This window comes from Zootoca vivipara, chromosome 3 (genome assembly GCF_965207765.1).
Source record: "Zootoca vivipara chromosome 3, rZooViv2.hap1.1, whole genome shotgun sequence".
NCBI lineage: Eukaryota > Metazoa > Chordata > Lepidosauria > Squamata > Lacertidae > Zootoca > Zootoca vivipara.
Genome location: NC_142586.1, coordinates 27,729,063 through 27,749,384, shown reverse-complemented (window position 1 = coordinate 27,749,384; position 20,322 = coordinate 27,729,063). Strand labels below are relative to the sequence as shown.

The following is a 20,322-nucleotide window of genomic DNA, read 5'->3' as shown; positions in this document are numbered from 1 at the left end:
AGGATTTAAAACCAGGTCTCTCCAGTCACCCCACCCCAGTGGCTTGCTATCATATTCATAATACTGACTTGAGGAGGGTTCTTTAAATTAAAAAATTGTCACACATCCTGGCAATTGTGTACACAAATAAACACACAACACAGTTGTACCTACACATTCAGAATAACAGTGTGATATGTTGGAAGTTAATGTCTCCCCCATGAAGAAAAACTACCGGGAAAGGAAGGGAGGAAGGAAGGGAGGAAGGAGGCACACTGGGGTCAGAAATTCTAGCCCTGCCCCCTCTTCCTGGTGTAACTTTCCTTCACATTCACACCTGCAATCTGAAGTGGTACAGTTAAAACAGAAGTAAGATATCATGTTTATTATTATTATTAGGAATCTGCACATCAGCTCTTATTGGTCATTCCTCACACACACAAAACATGGGAGAACTAGACCCACATCCCAACTCAGCTACAAAATTCATGGGGCCTAACCTACCTCACAGGACTGTTTGTACGTTGCCTAGAAAATGTAACTGATGGCTGGCCATATAACTGTAGTACGTTGCTGCTATTATTGAGAAGGCAAATGAAGCAAAACTTCTAAAGCACAACATAAGCTGAAAAGCAGGACAGAAACAGCTGATACCTGTCTTGAATGTTCAACTCTTCTTTTCCACTCAGACCTGGCACGGGCTTCGTTTCCTGTAGGCGAAACGTTAAAAAGGTGAAGAACAGAACCGGCTCTGAAAATTACACACGCAATCACAGTAGAACTACCCTGGTGCATGGAAGAGGGGAAACTGCAGCCCACCACCTCCCTGGCTTCCAAACGGATAGGAGGAACACCGAGAATGAAGCAAAAGCAAGGCCTGCTCTTATCGCTGGGCCTGCTCTGTTCTGTCCTCCTGATCTCAGTGAATTGCATGTTTGCAGAACTCAAAACGCAGGAGCAGACAGCATGGCGGATCGGGTCGTGGCATTGCTCCCTGACAGCAGCATCACCACTGCTTACCAAGATGAGGCAGGAACAAGGTTGGAGGTGCAGAGGCACACCAGCAGAGCCAATGATTCCAGAGCTCAGCATCACTCTGCCCTGCCCTGGTAAGTGGCAGCAACAACACCGTTGGGAGGGCGGCAGTGCCTCCCAGCAACTGGCTGCTCCTGCTCCTAGAGGGAGCACCAGTTGTTATGGTTAATAGCTACTGGCAGACCACAGCTCTTAGAAGCTTGATGGAGGATAGGTCCACCCGCGGTCATCAGAAAAGGCAGCCCAATGTTCAAGTAGCAATTGTGTTCAATCTGTCATATAGGGTAGGTACGAAGAGGGGAGGCCCCTCACCAGCATGGCTTGCCTGAAAGCTTCCTGATGGAATCAGGCTGAACACTCTCGGAGACATAATGCTCAGCTACATGGGGCAATTCTTAGGTTCTTAGATAGTGGCTTGAGAACACTACTTGAGCGCATATATATGCAGGGCTGTGCGCATGCTGCGCTGATGCAGGGGGAAAAACAACACCAAGTGCAATATCACGTGCAGAATTCAGCATCCTGAAAACCTCCACTTTTGTTTTTAAAACAAGTTTCTAGCCCTTATTGTTGCAAGAATATAATTAAACGTCTGCAGGCAACATCGGATGAAATGCCCTCAGCTATGTCTGAAGGTTTCAATGTTCAAGGTCTCAGTGCTCTGCGTCGTTACTTAACCCCTCCTCATATGAGCAGGAGCAGAATAAATTAAGCAAAATGGCAAAATAGGTAAGATAATTTTATCGAAAACGCCCCACAGATTCTTCATGAAGTTTGCAGGTTACAGAATTCAACTCTTCTTTCTGCTAAATTTAGTTTGCTTAGGAACAAAGTCAAAAATGCAAACTTTTGGTTATCAGGCATTACACACAGCCTCATATATATGGTTTTCTAACCTGGGGGAAAATTTGGTCCATCTAGTTTCTGAACTTACCTCTTTGATAGAGCTATTCCTCCCTCGCCATGAAAACCACCATCTTCCACCTTTTTTTGGCATCTTATCCCTCATTATAGACTCCACAGTGGCCTGTGATAAATGGATGGTAACATAAATAATGGAACAGAACAAAAAGTAACCTAACTCATGCAAACGAAAATATATTTTTTTAAGAAAAAAAACGACAAACCACACGCAATTTAAAACTCAAGCAAAGAGAGTCAAAGGAAACATACTGTCTGTGGACCACAAATCTTGTCAAAGCAAAACCTAATGGTATCCAGAACTGTACGGAAGTAACTTAAACAAGAACACTTACAAAATTTAAAAAAAGAAGAAGAGAAAATGGGAACGAAACAAAACGAAACAAAAGCATAATAAGCCATTAGTATAATGTTTAGGAGAGTGGGGAGAAAGAAGTCTCTACTTCACAGCTGTTTAGTAAAAATCATAATGGGTTTCTGCTGGTAAGAAAACATGGGTAGGCAAGATGGTAAGCTGTCCCCAGTAAAAAAATAACGAAACTAAGCAGGATGGTTGGTTTAGTGTCTCTTGAAAGCTATTCAGGAGAGTACAGGCTAAGGGGTATAATACAGTATAATGAAACATTCAGCACCAAAATAGCCACTAGTTGCTTCTTGATGGTGAGGAAGTTTATTTCCTTAACATGTTGGACAGCAAAAAAATTCCTAAGTGCACAATTTGTTTTATCCAAAAAACAAATATGCAAGTTCAGTGCATATTCTCTCCACGTGGCCTTATGTCGGTATTGACTAAAGCAACTAAAGCAAGCCCAACCTATTCAAATTCACTTGGATAAATTCTGGAAAAAAGAATATCTGTGCTGATGCACACAGGAGCATTTGCTACTTGATGGCTGCAACCATAAAGCAATGATATGCATGCACAAATGGACCATTACAGATAAAGCAACCGGGCCAGCGGGGGGGGGGGGAGAGACTTTCAGGTCCCCTTCCATTGCCTCAAATGCTAATGCCTTCCAAGATAGTATTTTCATATTCTGATGCCAACGTTTACAACAACAAAAATGCCGCAAAGTTGGGTTATTTACATGCATGTGTGAACTGGACCTGTGTGAGCAATGTCGCAGGAGAGAATGTGGCAAAAAGAATGCTCCAAAATATGATTCAGACCTGGTTCCAAATAATCCTAAATCAGCACTAGTGACAGCAGGTGGCTACCGTCTTTCTCATAAAATAAGACACCGTCTTATATTTATTTTTCCTCAAAAAACCCCATGGTGGCTTATTTCCGGGGGATGACTTATTTTTTCGAGTGGGAGCCGGCAACAGTGCGCTGCGTCGAGCCCCGACCCAGCAGGACCAGGTGAGAGCCGGCAGCAGCGCACCGCACGGGACCAGGTGAGAGCCGGGGAGCAGAAAATAAAAACGGCAAGGCTGCCCTTGTAACACAGCACAATAATAATATTGCGGAGCTGCGGAGCTCAGCGGGGTTCCGGCCCTCCCATTTGCGTGCTGCTGGGGAGCAGAAGAAACGCCGTGATCCAAGGAGCACGGCCGCGTCGGCGGAGCAGGAAGCGGCCGCAGAGGCGGCTGTGAGAGAAGCGGCAGCGGAGGGCCCGGCAAGAGGCGGCTGCATGGGAGCCGCTTTGGGGAGCGCAGCGCGAAGAGCCTGGTGAGAGGCAGCTGTGGCTGCAGGTGAAGCCCCTGATCTGCGTGGGCGACTGGGGGCGAGCGCTCTGAGCGCTGCGGTAGCGGCAAAGAGCCGCCCGATCAGCCCGCCTCTCAGCAGATCGTCGGGAAGCCCCTGCAAAACACAGTGAGGCGGCCGCGGGGGAAGCGCCGAGAGCGCCCAGGAGCGCGACTGCAGCAACGGTGATCCCAGCGGCTGCGGAGGTGGCTGTGGGCACGCGCCCAGCGCCAAAGCACGGCGGTGGAGACGGCCACTGCGAGTGGCATGAAAAGAAGAAGGCCGCCAGCAAGCACGCTGTTGCCTCTTGCCGGCTCTTCCGAAGGCGCTTAAACGCCTTCCTCTCCTTGCCAGACCTGCTCCCCCACTACAGCTTATTTTGGGGGTATGTCTTATATTTAATCAACTCGTGAAAAGCCTGCCATGTCTTATTTTGAGAAACACGGTATATATAGTTCCAGCCAAGGTTTGCTGTTCGAATACAAGTCAGATTCATGAAGTCGCAAGCGCATCCTCAGCCAAAGTCTAGAAAATGTTGGTTCGTAGCCCCAGCAGTGACCAAGGAAGGCAATATAGTCACTGAAATGCATGAAGCAGTTAGCCTGGGGACCATTTTCGACCACGTGAGTTTGGGGGGGGAGGTGGCACACAGAATTGAAATTACAACTCTCTTTGCAAGGGTTCTTAAATGTCGACCTGGCCAGTGTCTCAAGCAGAACATACACAGCTTAGGACAGAAACTCTTCTCCCATCCCAGTCCCAGGAAGAGGAAGACTAGGAGAAAAAAAAAGCAGGACCATATTTCCCCAAAGTCTGTTGAAGCTTGGGAAGCACAGTCACGTAAAAGCATGATTCACGAATGGTAGCCAGCACTGTCCCAAGTGCCTATGATATTTATTTATTTATTTATTTATTTATTGCTATATCCTTGGGTACGGTGGCCTGTATTTTTTTCCCCCAAAAGGCTTCCAGGGTCAATCTCACCTTTGGCAAAGGTTTCTGGAACGCTTGCATGGCCAGCAGAATAGGAGCTGCTGTAGTCCAGTTGTAGTACCTATGTCAAAAACACATTTGATGCACCATTATTGAAACTATCTGCCAAATATCAACACATGCCTCAATGCACAACTTCTCAAGGAGTTAAGTAACTATACAGCTTTTAGAAGACGTCTATAGGCAGCCCTTTACAGGGAGGGTTTTATTTATTTATATATATATATAATGTTGAATGTTTTGTTGTGTTATTATATATGTTGGAAGCCACCCGGAGTGGCTGGGGAAACCAAGTCAGATAAGTAGGGTACAAACATAACAACAATAACAATGATAATAATAATAATAATACCATCAGGTTAGTGCAGTGGCATTGAGTTACATCTGCGCCGGGACTGATCTGTAAGACTGAGAGCAAGATGGATAATGTACTGATCCACTTCTCTGGAGAAGCTCCTGTATGGCTACAGCTCGGTTGGTTAGACCGTGACACTGATAGCGCCAAGGTTGCAGGTTCGATCCCCGTATGGGACAGCTACATATTCCTGCACTGCAGGGGACTTCCAACTCTATAATTCTATGAACTATGGAAACAGCTTCAAATACTCTCAGCTAGTTTTTTATATATATATATAAAATCATTATTTCTATAACTCTGCTGAGTTATACTTACTTGCTTCCGATCTTCACCACAAGGTTAGGGTCGTCGATAATAGCAGGATTGTCCACAAACTGCTGGTAACTTACTTCTTGTTCTAAGAACTTTTCTGTCGGGAGAGGAGGGCGGGGAGGAAAGAATTCATGAGACGCAGGTAGTGATGGGATATATGGCAGAGCTGACCTCGTCACTACTGCTTGAATAGCAGACAATAACGGGACCAAAGAAGGGTAACTGCACCCCTTAAGACAGGTCCACCCAACCAGCAACATCCCATCCCTGGAGCCAAGCGTAGCTCCGAAGAAGAGGGTTGCAGCCTGCCAGGTGACAGACAAGCACATTTTTGCAGCGTCAGTGGGAAGGAAAACCAAAACATTTATCAATCTACCAATCAATCCTTCGCTCCAGATGTTGTTGGGACTCCTATCATCTTCCCCGATCACTGGTTATGCTGACTGGGACACAGGACAGGCATGGGTGGGGACAAAAATAAAAAGTGCTAATCCTCTTTGGGGACAAGAGTGCATGCAGATGTATATTGTCTGAGAAATCACACTGCTGCAGATGCGCATTCACTGTGCAAGACATATGACGCACAACGCCTGGTCCAAGATTGGATTTCAAGGGAAACTGGGCTTGCTGGCCTGCAGCAGAAGGCAGTTATGCACCCAAGCTTAGCACTCTTCAGACATGGTTAGGAAACACATTTGTGCCTTTTGCAGCCGTGCCCCTCAAATTGTAGATACAAAAGGCATTTTTAAAGGCGGTACGAATGTTGAATACAGCATGTGGTGTGCATTTTGCTGATTCCCAAAGGGTTGAGTACAGGGGGGAGGGACCAGTGTAAATAGTTTGACCTGAATTGGGATGGGCCATACATAGCTCAACAGTAGAGAATCTGCTTTGCATACAGAAACTCCCAAGTTCAATCCTTGGCATATCGAGGCAAGGCTGGGAATGTTTCCTGTTCTGTAGGACCGCTGCCATTTAGTGTAGACCAGCTTTTCCCAAACCGCTTTTCTTGGACTACAGTTCCCATCATCCATGACCACTGGTCCTGCTAGCTAGGGATGATGGGAGTTGTAGTCCAAAAACAGCTGGAGACGCAAGTTTGGAAAACGCTGGTGTAGACAATGGCCTGACTCGGCGCAAGGCAGGTTCCTATGATCCTCACTGCAGAACAAATATTCATTGTGACGTGGTGGCTGCGTACACCTTCGAAGAGCACCCTTTCCCTCAAAGAATTCTGGGCATTTTAATTTGCTAAGTGTTTCTGTGTGAACAGTGTGAGGGTCAAACAACAATGCCCAGAATTTTTTGAGGGGGGAGGAGGAATCTGTGTTGATTCGAAGTTCAATGGGTTCGCAGCCCAAATGGGTTCCCTCATGCCTTGCTGTACAACACCCACAAGAGGTCGCTGTTTAGTTTTCCAGTAGAGGAGCCAAGGAGTAAAACAAAGAGGTATTATAAAAAAATAGAAGCGCAGAAGCTCTCTGCATACCTTTAGATATTTCTTTGTTCTCACTAAGTCCCCCGCAAAGTGAGATAGCAATGGACGGCAGGTCCCTTATTCCATCTGAGGTGCTCTCGATGCCGCTATCGATACCTGAACTTCCGACTGTCTGAGGGGACTGGTTCGCTGAGCGGGGTACATTTTCACTCGCAACCTTTGACTGGGCGGCCTGTTCGTCACTGAGAAGAGAAGACTGGCTTAGCCGTCTGCAACACCCATACAAGCTCCTCATCTTACACGCCCAAACTTGAATCGTACTCCCTTGGTGCCAGCATTGCATCGGCCTGTGCACAACAGCCAGGATGGGACCCCTGTGACCTGAAGACATTTGTTGGTCTGCAGTTTCCCCGAGCCACAAACAGCACGGCCCAATGGTCAGGGATAATGGGAGCTGGAGCCCAACAGGCTCCCCCAACTCGCCTGATGGTTAAAGCTTCTGAGCAGAGGAACTTCATAAAAATGTACAGTGGGCCCTCGACTTACGAATTACTCGACATCCGTAGGTTTCGACTTACGAACGGGACAAATTGCTGCACGCTTACGAATTTTTCTACATCCAAACGGAAACCGCTGGCGGCTTTTTCGACTTACGGATTTTTACATGCGGTTTTTTCGACTTACGTTTTTCCCCGAATATTTTTTTCCCTATGGGAAACTGCGTTTCAACTTCCGAACTTTTCGACCTACAAATGTGCATTCGGAACGGATTAAGTTTGTAAAGTCGAGGGACCACTGTACTTGGTATGTGACTGACAGAATTGTGCTTTATTTACACTGGTTCCAGGCTCGTTCCCACTTATCAGGACTGAGACACGAGCTGTCTGCTGCACCCCGGTCTTGAAAGATCTACATTGGCTCCCAGTATGTTTCCGAGCACAGTTCAAAGTGTTGGTGCTGACCTTTAAAGCCCTAAATGGCCTCAGTCCAGTATACCTGAAGGAGCGTCTCCACCCCCATCGTTCTGCCCGGACACTGAGGTCCAGTACCGAGGGCCTTCAAGCGGTTCTCTCGTTGCGAGAAGCCAAGTTGCAGGGAACCAGGCAGAGGGCCTTCTCGGTAGTGGCGCCCGCCCTGTGGAATGCCCTCCCATCAGATGTCAAAGAGAAAAACAGCTACCAGATTTTTAGAAGACATCTGAAGGCAGCCCTCTTTAGGGAGGCTTTTAATGTTTAATAGATTATTTTATTTCATTTTTCTGTTGGAAGCCACCCAGAGTGGCTGGGGAAACCCAGCCAGATGGGCGGGGTATAAATAAATTATTATTAATTATTATTATTATTATTATTATTATTATTATTATTATTACCCCTGAAACTCTTAGCGTGGAACATCAGCTATCAGCACTCCTTTTTTTAAAAAGCTACATTTCTAGCCTTGACGGCTGGATAGGTAAATTTGAAGGTGTGATAAATCCTTCTAAAGCCCTCAGCCTTTTGAGGTTTCACCAAGCAATTATCCACACACCTTTAAGCCTAACCGGTTCCTTCCGCTGCCAGCACACTTAAAATGAAAGCTGATGTTTTCAGGATGTCCGCATGCAAAATTCCGTGCTTGAGCAGAGCTTTCACGGAGTTTGGTACGCTTGGTACCAACTTTGCTTAAAATCCTAAACCCTCTTATCTGGGAGAGAAAGCTCTGTTTATCTCAATGAGACTGACTTCTGAGTATATATATATACTGTATATACATACATACATATATATCTCCAGCTGCCCCATGTTTCTGTTTTTAATTGTTAATACCTTTTAAAAACAGCAACAAAAGTAACTGAAATAGAAATAGTAGTAATCATGAAGGCAACTGTCTGTGCATAAAGAAACATACTTGCAGTGGGTCAAGGTAGGGACTCAGTGGCATGTGTAAATTCTTCCCACCCCTTAAGACTTTCAAAATTCAAAACAAAGAAAATACAAAAGTTGCTTCAATTGCACGATTTATCTTTTGGCCTGTACAATATTCATAGGAATAAAGGTGCATCATCGCATACCATCGTTTTTCAGGAGCACCGAGGCCTCATTTTTTAAATGCATGGCAGAATCCTCACTGCACCTTTTGCCACCACCACCCTCTGACCGTCCACAAAGTTCTCACTCCTTCCTCGTGAAGGTGAGAAGGAATGTTCAGGTCTGTCCTAATTGTATCATCTGAATCCTAAACTGTGGCAAATCTCAGGTGTGGTTAGTTTCAAGCAAACCAGTTTCATAAACTATGCTCTGAAGGTGGCTTGCTTCAACAAATTATAGTTAACCACAAATAATCCGGCAGAATCTGATTTCCTAAACAACCTCTGAAGAATACTATGGGGGGAAATGAATGAATCATTCACCATTACTGGAGAATATAAGCTCCACCAACATTGTTGCAACCATTAGGAAACTGCTTCTTGATCCATGCGCACACCATTGTGGTCTGTCGAATCAGACAGATGCATTATAAGTGCTAATTAATACCATGCGTACTTTTTAGGAAAATAGAGTGCAGCAACCTCTGGCTCCATATCTGTGATGTCATCTAAATAAACACCGTCAGCACCAAGATGTCGGCAGCGCTTATCTGTGAAAGGCAAAAAAAAGCACGGTATTAATAAAAAAGCACTCGATTTGAACACTCATTTCTCTCCTCCAGGGGAAGCCACAGATTCTGCTTGCCTGGTGTTTGTTTGTTTGTTTGTCTGTCTGTTTGAGGATGTACAGTCGGTCCACTGGCAAAATATCTAATTCTCATGGCAGCAACTACCAACCCACATCTCCATCAAAGCTGCCTTGGCCATAGGGCTTTGTCTCGGTTTAGGAAGGAGCATGTGAGTTATCCCTTCCTGATGGAACATAATATAGAACGAGAGGGCAATGCTGCAGGGGAAGACAACAAAGGCAGGTGCAGAATTTGTATTTTCAAACAAAGAGCACCAAACCCCAGCCTTTGCTTTGCATCCGCGCCAGTTTGGTCATTTGCACAGTCACAGTTTGGCTTGGATTTACATGCAAACTGGTTCGGAATGTTCTTAGAATTAATGTAAGGGCTGTTGTTCTCTGGTCTCATGTGAGGCCATCCCATAAGCATCTAAAGTTTGGCCACTGGAGAACAGGATGCTGGACTTTGGCCTGATCCAGAAGGGCTCTTTATTATTTTCTTGAAGCCGGGGGGGGGGGGTGCAGCTATGGAGTGGGGAAATGTGCCCCAATGACATAAAAGCTAAATAGCTTCCAGTATTGGTGGGAGGGGGAACCCCACCCAGAACATTAGAGAACAAGCAATCATAATTATTTCTGCTTGAAGATAAGAGGAGAAACCTAGAGAGAATAGGAAACCTCCTACTGATTTCAAGGGGGCTGGGGTTCTAGCTATCCCGGAAACTTGTCTGTATCCTGTTGCATGCTTCTGAGAACGAGAGATCTTTCGCTTTCACAGACAGCTGTAAACAAATGAACTTACGCAAGACACAGCTCCACAAGCACGTGACTACGTAAGAGCCTGAGAAAGCTGCGTGGAAGGCGAAATGCTTCGAGTTTCCACAACAAGGTAAACAAGATACATTTTAAAAACAACAACAACAACCAGGGATCTCCATGCATTTCTTCCACCGAGTCTCTTCCCCCTTTGAGGTTCAGAGCCTGACTTTCCACCAAGGGACTCCTCTAGCACCTGACGCTTAAGCGATGGAAACTTACTGGAACATTCCCACAACCAAAGCTTGCCCTTCTTCCATTTTTGGAACTTCTGCTGAATTTCACCCAAAGTGAAATTAAGAGGTCAGTTTTGGGAAGCAAGGTAGAGAGGACCACCTTCAAATTGGCCTCCAACTCTGCTTGTCTGGGAGCAAGCCCTGGTAAATTGAACAAAACTTGCTTCTGACTGTCTGCACATAGTTAGCAACTACTCTGGAACCTGTTTGAGGTAGAGTGACAAAACCTTTGACAAAATCTCCAAAGGAGCCCATGGGAATATGACAGTTTCTCGGGACATTTTGTGCATCTTTCGCTGCAACAGCCAATTCAGCCAGTGTGTTTTGGGGCGCTGGGAGGAATTCAGAAATCTGCAGTTTTCCTCCCTTCCACCCCCCCCTCCATGCTCCCTATCCCCTCTAGGCTTGCACATTTGGATCCATCTAAGGAAGACATTTCCCTTTCTTCCTCCATATCTCAGTCAAAAGCCTCTTTGCAAATTAAGTTCCACTGCTGCTTATACAAAATACAAACTTCTTTCTTCCTTTCATCCCAACTATCTCATTTAAAAAAACCACCATGCACAATTAGTTTTTCTCTTAAGAAACTGCTTAAACTTTTCCAGTGCCTGGGTTCAAAACCAGAAGCAATCATACAAGCAGCTTTTACCTTTTTTCCTGGAGGGAGAATCGGTTTTGCTGCTTGTTGGCTGTGCCAAGCAAGCCATAGCTTGCTTGACTTCTTCATTTGCAGGGAGTGGAGGTGCAGCTGCCCCTAACATTTCTACATTTGGCTCATTTATCTCAGGTGTTCCTTCTCGAAGCTCAGGTTCTTCCAGAGTCAGCGCAGCATCCACCTGTTCGAGGACAGGTAAGGGAGTACTACTCTGAAGATCCTCCAGAACATTGTTTTGAATGACTCGAAAGTGAGTGCTTTCAGAAGGATTCACATTCACCACAGAGCTGGATTCTTTTAGCCTGAGCGGAATAGCAGTCTGGGGGGAAAAGACACACCAGTTTAATAATGCTTTCCTGATTAAGAAGAAATGTGATGCTGTGAAAAGCAAGCACTACTTTCACGACACCCACACGACACCCACACTAATACATAGCAGCAGTAACCCTGGGTTTGCTGCCGAGTGCATGATCAAAAACGGAGAAACAGCCAATCTTTACTTTCTGATCAGGGTACCAGTCTGATAGTTGTGTCTACGAAAACCACTTTCCCAAGGCACAGTCACAAAGTCACAGAACTGTAGTTAGAAGGGACCTCGAGGGTCATCTAGGCCAATGCTCTGCAATGCAGGAATCTTTTTTTGCCCTGTGTGAGGTTCGAACCCACAAACCCTGAGATGAAGAATCTCATGCTCTACTGACTGAGCTAACCCATACAGCACATGATGCAGCCACCCTGCTGAAGCAAAGACGGCATGAGCCTGGGAAGTGCCTGGATGGAAGACCACCTGGGAATTCACACACACATACATAACCCATAGAACACCTTGGTTGGTTGGTAGTCCCTCAAGTTGGCAAGAAACCAAGAACGTGGAATGAGCTGTTCAGCAGGCACCTTCTGTTTTAACATTTAAACACCTGTTTAAATGTTAAAACTTTCCTATGCCAACAAGCACCTGCTGACCATTAAGAAATTATCCTTCTGTAAAAGTTAATGATCTCCAGTTTTAAATTTTTATATGGTTTTTAATGTGTGGTTCTATATATTATTGCTGTGAACCGCTCTGATGTCTGGTGTTTTTTTTTAATGAATAGCGGTACATTTTTTAAAATTTCTGTAAATGAATAAAATATAAATTGGATGCAATGACAAACTACAGTTAGTTTAAAACTTTTTGAAGCCACACCAGAGGAGAAGAGGGAATCATCCTAGCTCAAGGATTGTGCACATAGCACTAAGTTATGTTTTGGTGCTATGATTTCAGCCTCCTTTAAAATATCTTAGTTAGTTCTCTGTTACCTTAAGATAGTCAGCTCTAAAAACAGAAGAAAGATTGAAGCTATTTTATCATAGGCATTTGAAAATATTCCAGGGTGGGGGTTTCCCCCTCATACCTTTGTGGCTTGAGGTAGTTCGCCCCAGTCCCAATGCATTTGTGGATTATTCTTCTGGACGCCCCTTTCCAAAGATTTATTGACTAACTCGGAATCACTTTTAGGCGTTGGGGGCCGTGAACCTGAAGGACTGCAGAAAGAAGCGGGGAGGAAATGGGAGAAGACATGCTTTAAACAACAATAAACGTAAGCACAACCTCAAGGCAATTTGAAATGCTTTATATAGCCATATTGTTAGCGGCAATCTGAACTGAAACATACTGAATGCATTTCAGACTTAAAATGCAGTACAGGCCCAGTTCAATAGGCAGCCAAAAGCATGAGGTTAGATAAGAAAACTTTTAAAACAGTTTTAAAGCTAGATGCAAAGTATTTTGTGAGACTCAAAACCCTAGTAATATAAAAGTTGCTTCCAAAGTACTTAGTGGGTCTATGGATGCAATATAAATATTCAAGCAACCCCAAGCACATTTATGTAGGGGTTGAATCCCACTACCCCTATGTAGGGGGTAGGGGTTGGATCCCACTAGTTTCCAATGGGATGTATACTTCCAAGAAAGTTTATTTAGGGTTTAAAGCTTAGTAACCTAAATCAGTAGTTTGCCAGCACACAAATACACTCCCATAGCTTTCTTTTGCAGAGAAAAGTCAAATAAATGCTAATCTATGTTAGTATTCTGAAACCCTGGGAAAGCCACATTTTGTGAACAGGTAATGTGCAAATGTGGCTGGCCACACACAATGGTTCCGATAACATTAAAAAAAAGGCCACAGGAGATGATGATGACGATGATTGACAACCCACCCTTGACCCTAAGGTCCCCAGGCCGGGATACACAACATTGAAACACAATATTAAAAACAGTTAAGAGCAACTTATAATGCCAAAAATAAGGTGACTCCTTGAATTCTAGACCTCAGGTGTCCAAAGCCAGGGTAAAGGGGTACCCAAGGTTCCTTATCACAAGGATATCCTGGGACAGAATGAGTTAGACCCCCCCCTATAGCATGAATTCACTCAGTGCATTCTCTTCCATAGGGAGACACAGAATAGCCCTGCAACATGGAAATGCCTGAATCAGCCCTAAATGGACAGGTCACATGAACCACTAATCTGATTGTGGACGAAACGGTTGCCTTGGAAAACAAAGGACGCAATAAAAATCAATTTATGCAAGTAACGTTTTCATGCATAGGGGCAGCACTGACTGATGAGAAGGAAGGAAGGGAGAAGGAACTGGTGTATTGATTCAGTTCTCCCACAAGCGCGCGCACACACACACACAAACACACAAGGTATGCAGTGTCAAATCTGTGTAGGGTGTTACACAGGCAGCCTTTGACTCATTGCCCCACCTCCCTGCACAAACATTTTTGTGCAAACATGTCCTGATCCAGAAAATTACTGTGTTGATCCCAGAGGATCAGGATGTAAATATTTGAAACTTGAATCTATGGATGTGCTTACGCAAAACAAGAGGAACGATCCATTTTCTTACTTTTCTTACAATACCTCAACTAGTGAAGAACTTTAGGATACAACAAACTAGTTTGTCCAACCAACTACCGTACATTAGATCAAAACGCATTAGATCATTGTTTGTGTTCTACTGTACTGTATTAGCAATCCCCCAGAAGAACACCATCCCTTTCTTAAAAGCCGTCCTGCAACGAATAACACAGCCCCGTTGCCTCAAAGAGTTTGAAATTGGAGTTTGACAGAAAGCAGGTTCCCAGGGCGGAAAAAAACCCAAACACATTTAGACTGTGTGGAGAAGGACAGCACCAGAACATCCACTAGTTCTGTGTGATCTTAGATTACGTTTTCATTGGAACTGCAGAAATCTGGAATCATCGGGGTGTGGAGGGTTTGTGAGCCAGCAAACTGGATGTTGGCAGTCTGTTCTTCTCTAATGTATTTTGGCACCCAGCTGAGCGGACCCAAAATAAGCCTTAAAAGGCTGGAACTGTTCCTCAAACTAAGCTCCTCGACACACCTTGAAAATGCACCTCCCAGCTCATCACACCCATTCCAGCTTCAGGATACAATTCACAATGACTATGATATTCCCAAGTAAATTATGGAGTGAAGTGTGTGAAATGCACAGGAGGAGGGAGTTCAGGCCTTGGTGACTTCCAAGACTGGGTTATTGCAATGCACTCCATGCGGAGCTTCCCTTGCTCTTGCTATGGAAACTACAGTTAGTGCTGAATGCTGCTTCGTGGAGTGAAACCTTGTCAGCATATAATATGTCTGCTCAGAAAGCTGCACTGGTTATGCATTTACTGCAGCACCAAGTTCAAGGTATCACTATTAATATAAAGCTCCTAATAGCTTGGAACCTGTTTATTTGAGGGATTGATTTACCCCAAATACACCCACTCAACTTCAGACAGGAACTTTCACTGCGCTCTTTTTGGTTCCTGCTAAGTTCAGGCAAGGCTATCCGGGAATGTAGCAGCCATTGTGTGTTTGAATCTCTTTTTAGCTTATTATAGATTTTATTATTATTATTTTAAAAAAAATATTTCACTGACAATTTTAATGTCTCTGTTTTGCTTGTAGAGGTTGCAATTACAAGCAAGCAACATGTATGAACATATTGTTAAATAAATACATCTTTAGATGATGGTAGATGATAGATAGGGAAAATTTATATCCAGAATGTATGCATTGCCAACAGGCACTGCTTAAATGTCACCTACTCTAAAAGGGTGGCTGTATTTTCTGCAGACTTTCTGGCAAATTTAAAGGACCTCAGGCTACTCCTGGCAATTTTGCAACATCACATAAAACAGGAAATACAGTGTTATCTTCTAAACAAGAGACAGTGGGAAAGGAACAACAAAAAGGAAAAACGGGCAAAACATACTGTCCAGATAGGACATTATGAACCTATAAATGCTACAGGACCCACTAAGTCAAAGGGGAAGCCCAAGAATAAAAGGAACTTCTTTCAGAGCTGCCTACAGATTTCCCTCAGTTCAAAAAGCATATAGGTCAGCAGCCAGCAACATGGGAGGGAATGAAAGATGGGAATGAAAGATGGAGGGGCAAGCCTTGCTCCCCCTGCCGCCACTGCCCCCCCCAAAGTAGACCGCTGCTTCATTTGTCCATGTACACAAAAATCTTATTACAGAAGTTCATCAGGAATGACAAACATGGATGCCAACTGAAAACGATGTGCCGTCAAAGCTTGGCAAGCTTTGTTTACTGAATGCAAGTCAAATAAACATGCAAAATTAGAGCAACTCACCGGGGGATCAGAACATTTGTGAATGCAAATCACCCTGTGCAACGCACCCTAATTCAAAACATTCCCGAAAACCCACATCAACTGGTTGCCAGCAAGCCCTGTTGCCTGTTGCAACCACATCCTCTGCATACCTCTCTCGCTTCAAAAGATTACTGAGGAAACAGGGCTGGTATTACTCAAGAGCCTCTAGTTTGGGGGGGGGGACTGGGGAAGCTGTGTGCCCCCGGATGTTGTTGAAATTCAGTTCCCATCAGTCCCAGACACCAAGGATGATGGGAGGTATAATCCTCAATATCTGGAGGACCGCACGTTCCCTCACTCCTGTCCTAGTTGCTGATTCCTAACATAGAAAAAATCCTATCTAAACCGCATCCAAGATGGCGGACGGAGCTCCATTCGTAAGTAGAAACATTCGTAAGTAGAGGTACCACTGTATAGAAACATGGCACGCAGTCATACATCCTGTTCTTCTCCCTTAACTTAGAAAGTACTGGAAGATGCTAAATGCTGCTTATTTCCCCTCCGTACATGAAAGCATGGTAAAAAAAATAATATGCAGGAGCTTCCTCCGCTAGCACTGTGAAAGGAAGAACGACCAGTGGGTTGCCATCATCACTGTGTCTTCCACCAACATAATTCTCCCCTTGTTTGTTTGTTTTAAACTATGACAACGTTTTGTATCGCAGTGCACCCTTTGGGATTTTGCTTCGGTCTTCCCCAGCGCAAACACGAACCGCTTTTAAACACAACTTGCTTTGAAAAGGAAGCACAGTTGCTCTATAACTCGAGAGCCTGTTCTCTCTTTTTTCAGCAAACTATATATCTATTCACCGCAGTTTGTCTGTGGGAACAAATACATATTTCAACATATTAACTTTCAACAGGAAGTGCTAACATGCATTTTTTAAACAAGCAAGCAAACCATCAGGCTATTTTTAAGTGCCCAAACTCCCTTGCTGTTTAAGAGAGATTTGAATTTAGGTGTCCCTAAAAACGTCTACCTCAGATTCTGGTTCTTGCAACTTTCTTGCCCTGATCGAGAGGACAACATGCGCTTAGTCGGCAATGGATGGTTATGTGCTCATATCACCTGCGTGTGTGGAGCTTTCCCCTCTCACTGAAGTAACGAGTAAGCTCCTGCGGTCAGGGGAACTCCAAAGGTGTATCAGAGCCCCTGTGCCTACAAAAGATCATTGGCAATGTACACCTGTGTTATACCATGGAGGAAACTACCTGCCTTCGAGCTGGGTTGACCAAAGGGGACCTAGTGTCGGATAAGACAGTAGCCTAAGGGCTTGGCAGTGAAGGATGCTGAGGAAATGCAGGCACTCAACAGAAATAAGGGGAAAGGAAGTGGAAGAGGAGGAGAGATGTACAGGAGCTGGAGAAAGCTGCCAAGCAACTGTGTTAGTAATAAGGAGTAGTTTGGCAAGTCTGAGGAAGGCTGCAAAACTGTTAAAAAGTGTTAAAAGGGTTAATCAGCATTCCAACAAACCAAACGAGAACTTTGCGGAGAGTTGCTGTTCTACCTTTCTGTAGCAGGATAGTGAGAAGACTGCTGAGGGCAAGAACTAGATAAGCCTCCATCTGCTGGAACAGTAAGATGAGAGGACTTCCCTGGGCAAATTCTGGGCTTACTGGACAGTGTGAGGTGTAGTAAAAGGAAGGGGAAAAACAGGCATCATTATTCCACGATATGCTGCAATCAACTCATGCTGCTGGGACACACACTGACATCCCCACCCGCTTGAAAACAAGGAACTCGGCTTAAAGAGAACTGGGTTTCTAAGCGACAAGATCCGGAATCGCTATAAGCAAATGTACAGTAAGTCAGCGTACCATTCAGAGAGACACCAAACTACAGCACACAAAAGGTTGCAATCATTTGCAAATATGACAGCCACCATTAAAATAATATATGCAAAACAGTAATCCACCCTGGGCTCTTCTGGTGTAACAATTGAGAATTTGAGGGAGAAGAGTATAAACTGATCTCATCAGAGGAAACAGGCAGAAATGTTATCTAAAATATGTGTGTTGCACAAACATGCTCCACTGCCGTTTAACCTTTCTCTATCAACTGGATTAAGCATGAGATTGCTAAAACGTGTTTTTAGTTATAAGAAAATGTGTTTTCAAATCAACAGAGAAAGTTTAATACCCTTGCATGATTATTATTATTATTATTTTAAAAACCTACACCTGTATGATTTTTGCCCCCAAATCAGAGCGGTCTGCAAGAAACACGACCTAACGATCGCAGTAAAAGGATCCTATATTATGATTAAGTACCCTTCCACAGTATAATATGATCAAAAATCAGAAGTCTCACATGTACACAGTGTTATGGAAGGCAGACCTCACGTGAGGTTCTTTATTCTTCCATTACCAGCAATGGAGAAGTTCCACTTGCATTCATGTTCCACTTGCCTCGTTCAATCGTAAAACCAGTATGTAGGAGTTAAAATAATTCTGTTCCCATCAACATGATCCTATCAGGACTGCTACAGCCTACCGAAGGGGTTTTCATCCATGTGTCGCAGAATGTTCAGTCGCAACTAATAATGGATGATTAAGATCAACAAGTTTTACAAGGTTCAGCCTCACACTAAACATCACATGGAGATGTCAGGGGAGACGCATGAAAGCCCACTTTTTTCACTTCAAATCAGCTGCAGGAGAGATGTTGGACTACAAACAGGCAGGGACTGTTTTCACCCACTTTTACCCTGAAACTCTACTCCAAATCTACTCCTCTTCCTGTGCTTTGAAATGAAGAAGTGGGTTACACACACTCACGTGTAACAGGTAGTTGAGCACTCAATGAGTTGGCTTCCACGCACATAGCACCAAGCTGAACTCTGCCTGAAGGAAGTTCAAGACGACATGCCAAGCCAAACCATGGATGAATGACGTTACGGCAGCGGGAAGACCAGGAAAGGAGCACCATGTTCTCTCCAGGAACCCTCACATTCATGCTAAGCCATGGTTTGGCTTAGAGTTACGGCCACAAACCAGCTCAACGTCTGGATGAAACTTGGAATGCTTGATTATCCTAATTATGGTATGGGTGTGCATATGCCGAGCCCAGAAATATACAATCATTTCATGAATGTTACAAGTGCGGGAGGAGCACAACTCCCTTCAACTGCTGCACAGTGTCTGAACTTGCTGGACGAAGGCACTTAGCACAGAAGACGACCTAAAGTACTGCAGTTAACAAATACCATACCTTGGTGAAGGGGACCATTCTCCATCCGAATGGTGGTGTGGGAGCACATTGATTGAAGACGTATTTATCTCAATCACTTCATCTCTACACAGATCAGAGGCAAATGTTCTGAATATCAACAAACAAAAAGAGGAAAAGAGGTTTTGTTTTGTTTGTTTGTTCGTTTGTTGTGTGTGTGTGTGTGTGTTTTAAAAAAACCCAACAACCTCTCGTTCAGAGCTAGAATAGCATTGCAACACTGGCAAGGAGAAAACTACTTCCCTTCTCTAAGCACTGTTATGCTCAAAGGTCATCTCAAAATGACTGGAAATCCAGACGCTTCTGGTAAGAAGCACAAGTTGAAAACAAAAAACACAACTCTAGTGGTCAGAAATTAGCGGTTCCTTAAATTTCCTTAACCACCTGGGCTAAGAACTCATGATGAAAACTTTTTCTACTTCCTAAAATGAATTCAGTTCTCTTTTGAATAATCCACTGACTCTTTGGAGCAAGTATGCATATAGGAACATGGTGCAATATGAGAAAACTTTGTCCAGAATAAAATCCATATTTATCCAATTATTCTCATCCACATGACATCTTTTCATAGGTATTTGCCTAAAGAACATTAATGCCTCTGAATAAATCACTTCTCCGAGTTTAAGCAGGATCAATACCTTGTATTGTCTAAAAGCTCATTTTCTTCGTCGGAACTGATTTCTATAGGGAACATGTTTTCATCTTCGGTGGTATCGTCATTTTCATCTCTTTTTGAAGTGTCTATTTTGTGGGCTGATCTCCTTCTACGTTTCCTCCTTTTCTTCACAGAACAACTAGAAGGAGTTGGCTCAACAGCAGATGACAAAACAGAGGTTGGTAGCTGTGAACTGCTTCCAGTGTCCATGTTTCTTAACCTGTCCACAGAGTTTCTCTTCAGCTGTAACTCCATGAGAGCTGTTCCCTCCGTAAGAATGGGAGATGTAGCCAAGTGGTACGGAATTGCTTCCTAGAAAAAAAGAGGGAGGAGACAAAGCAGCGTCTTATTTCCCTTGATATTCCTTATTTCCTTTCCTTTGACATTTGCGAAGATTAATCTATCCCTTCATCACACACACACACACATGCCCCAAAATGTACCTCAAGCTTCACATAAGTTAAGCTTTTGTAAATACTCCACCTTGCAGCTCTTTCAAATTTTGCAAAGCATAAAACTTCATTTAGGCTATTTGAGTGGATCTACATGCAGGGGGTGGGAAACGCTATAAATAAGTCAGAAATTAAATCGTTGTAACAAAAGGAGGAAAAAACCCTATGTAAAAACACTATTGAAAAGTTTT

The 20,322-nt window shown here is 44.1% G+C and overlaps 1 protein-coding gene and 1 long non-coding RNA gene across 5 annotated transcripts in view; one reads left to right on the top strand and one right to left on the bottom strand.

Moving 5' to 3' along the window:
- The window catches only part of LPIN1 (lipin 1), an 81,467-nt gene that overhangs the window by 12,644 nt on the left and 48,501 nt on the right, over positions 1-20,322 (bottom strand). For 2 of the 4 annotated variants that reach the window (XM_035109829.3, XM_035109831.3), the window contains 11 exons: positions 19,663-19,991; positions 19,007-19,114; positions 17,304-17,411; positions 12,518-12,647; positions 11,118-11,442; positions 9,246-9,339; positions 6,775-6,965; positions 5,289-5,382; positions 4,607-4,676; positions 1,949-2,041; positions 634-689 (listed from right to left, as the gene is read on the bottom strand). In XM_035109829.3, the coding sequence (XP_034965720.2) occupies positions 634-689; positions 1,949-2,041; positions 4,607-4,676; positions 5,289-5,382; positions 6,775-6,965; positions 9,246-9,339; positions 11,118-11,442; positions 12,518-12,647; positions 17,304-17,411; positions 19,007-19,114; positions 19,663-19,991 (1,598 nt within the window). The remainder of the gene's footprint in view (positions 1-633; positions 690-1,948; positions 2,042-4,606; positions 4,677-5,288; positions 5,383-6,774; positions 6,966-9,245; positions 9,340-11,117; positions 11,443-12,517; positions 12,648-17,303; positions 17,412-19,006; positions 19,115-19,662; positions 19,992-20,322) is intronic. The other 2 variants (XM_035109830.3, XM_088665738.1) reach the window with 1 other exon arrangement.
- LOC148686197 (uncharacterized) lies at positions 12,622-13,694 on the top strand. Its single transcript, XR_015948886.1, has 2 exons — positions 12,622-12,703; positions 13,557-13,694. It is a non-coding gene; the product is annotated as an uncharacterized LOC148686197 (long non-coding RNA).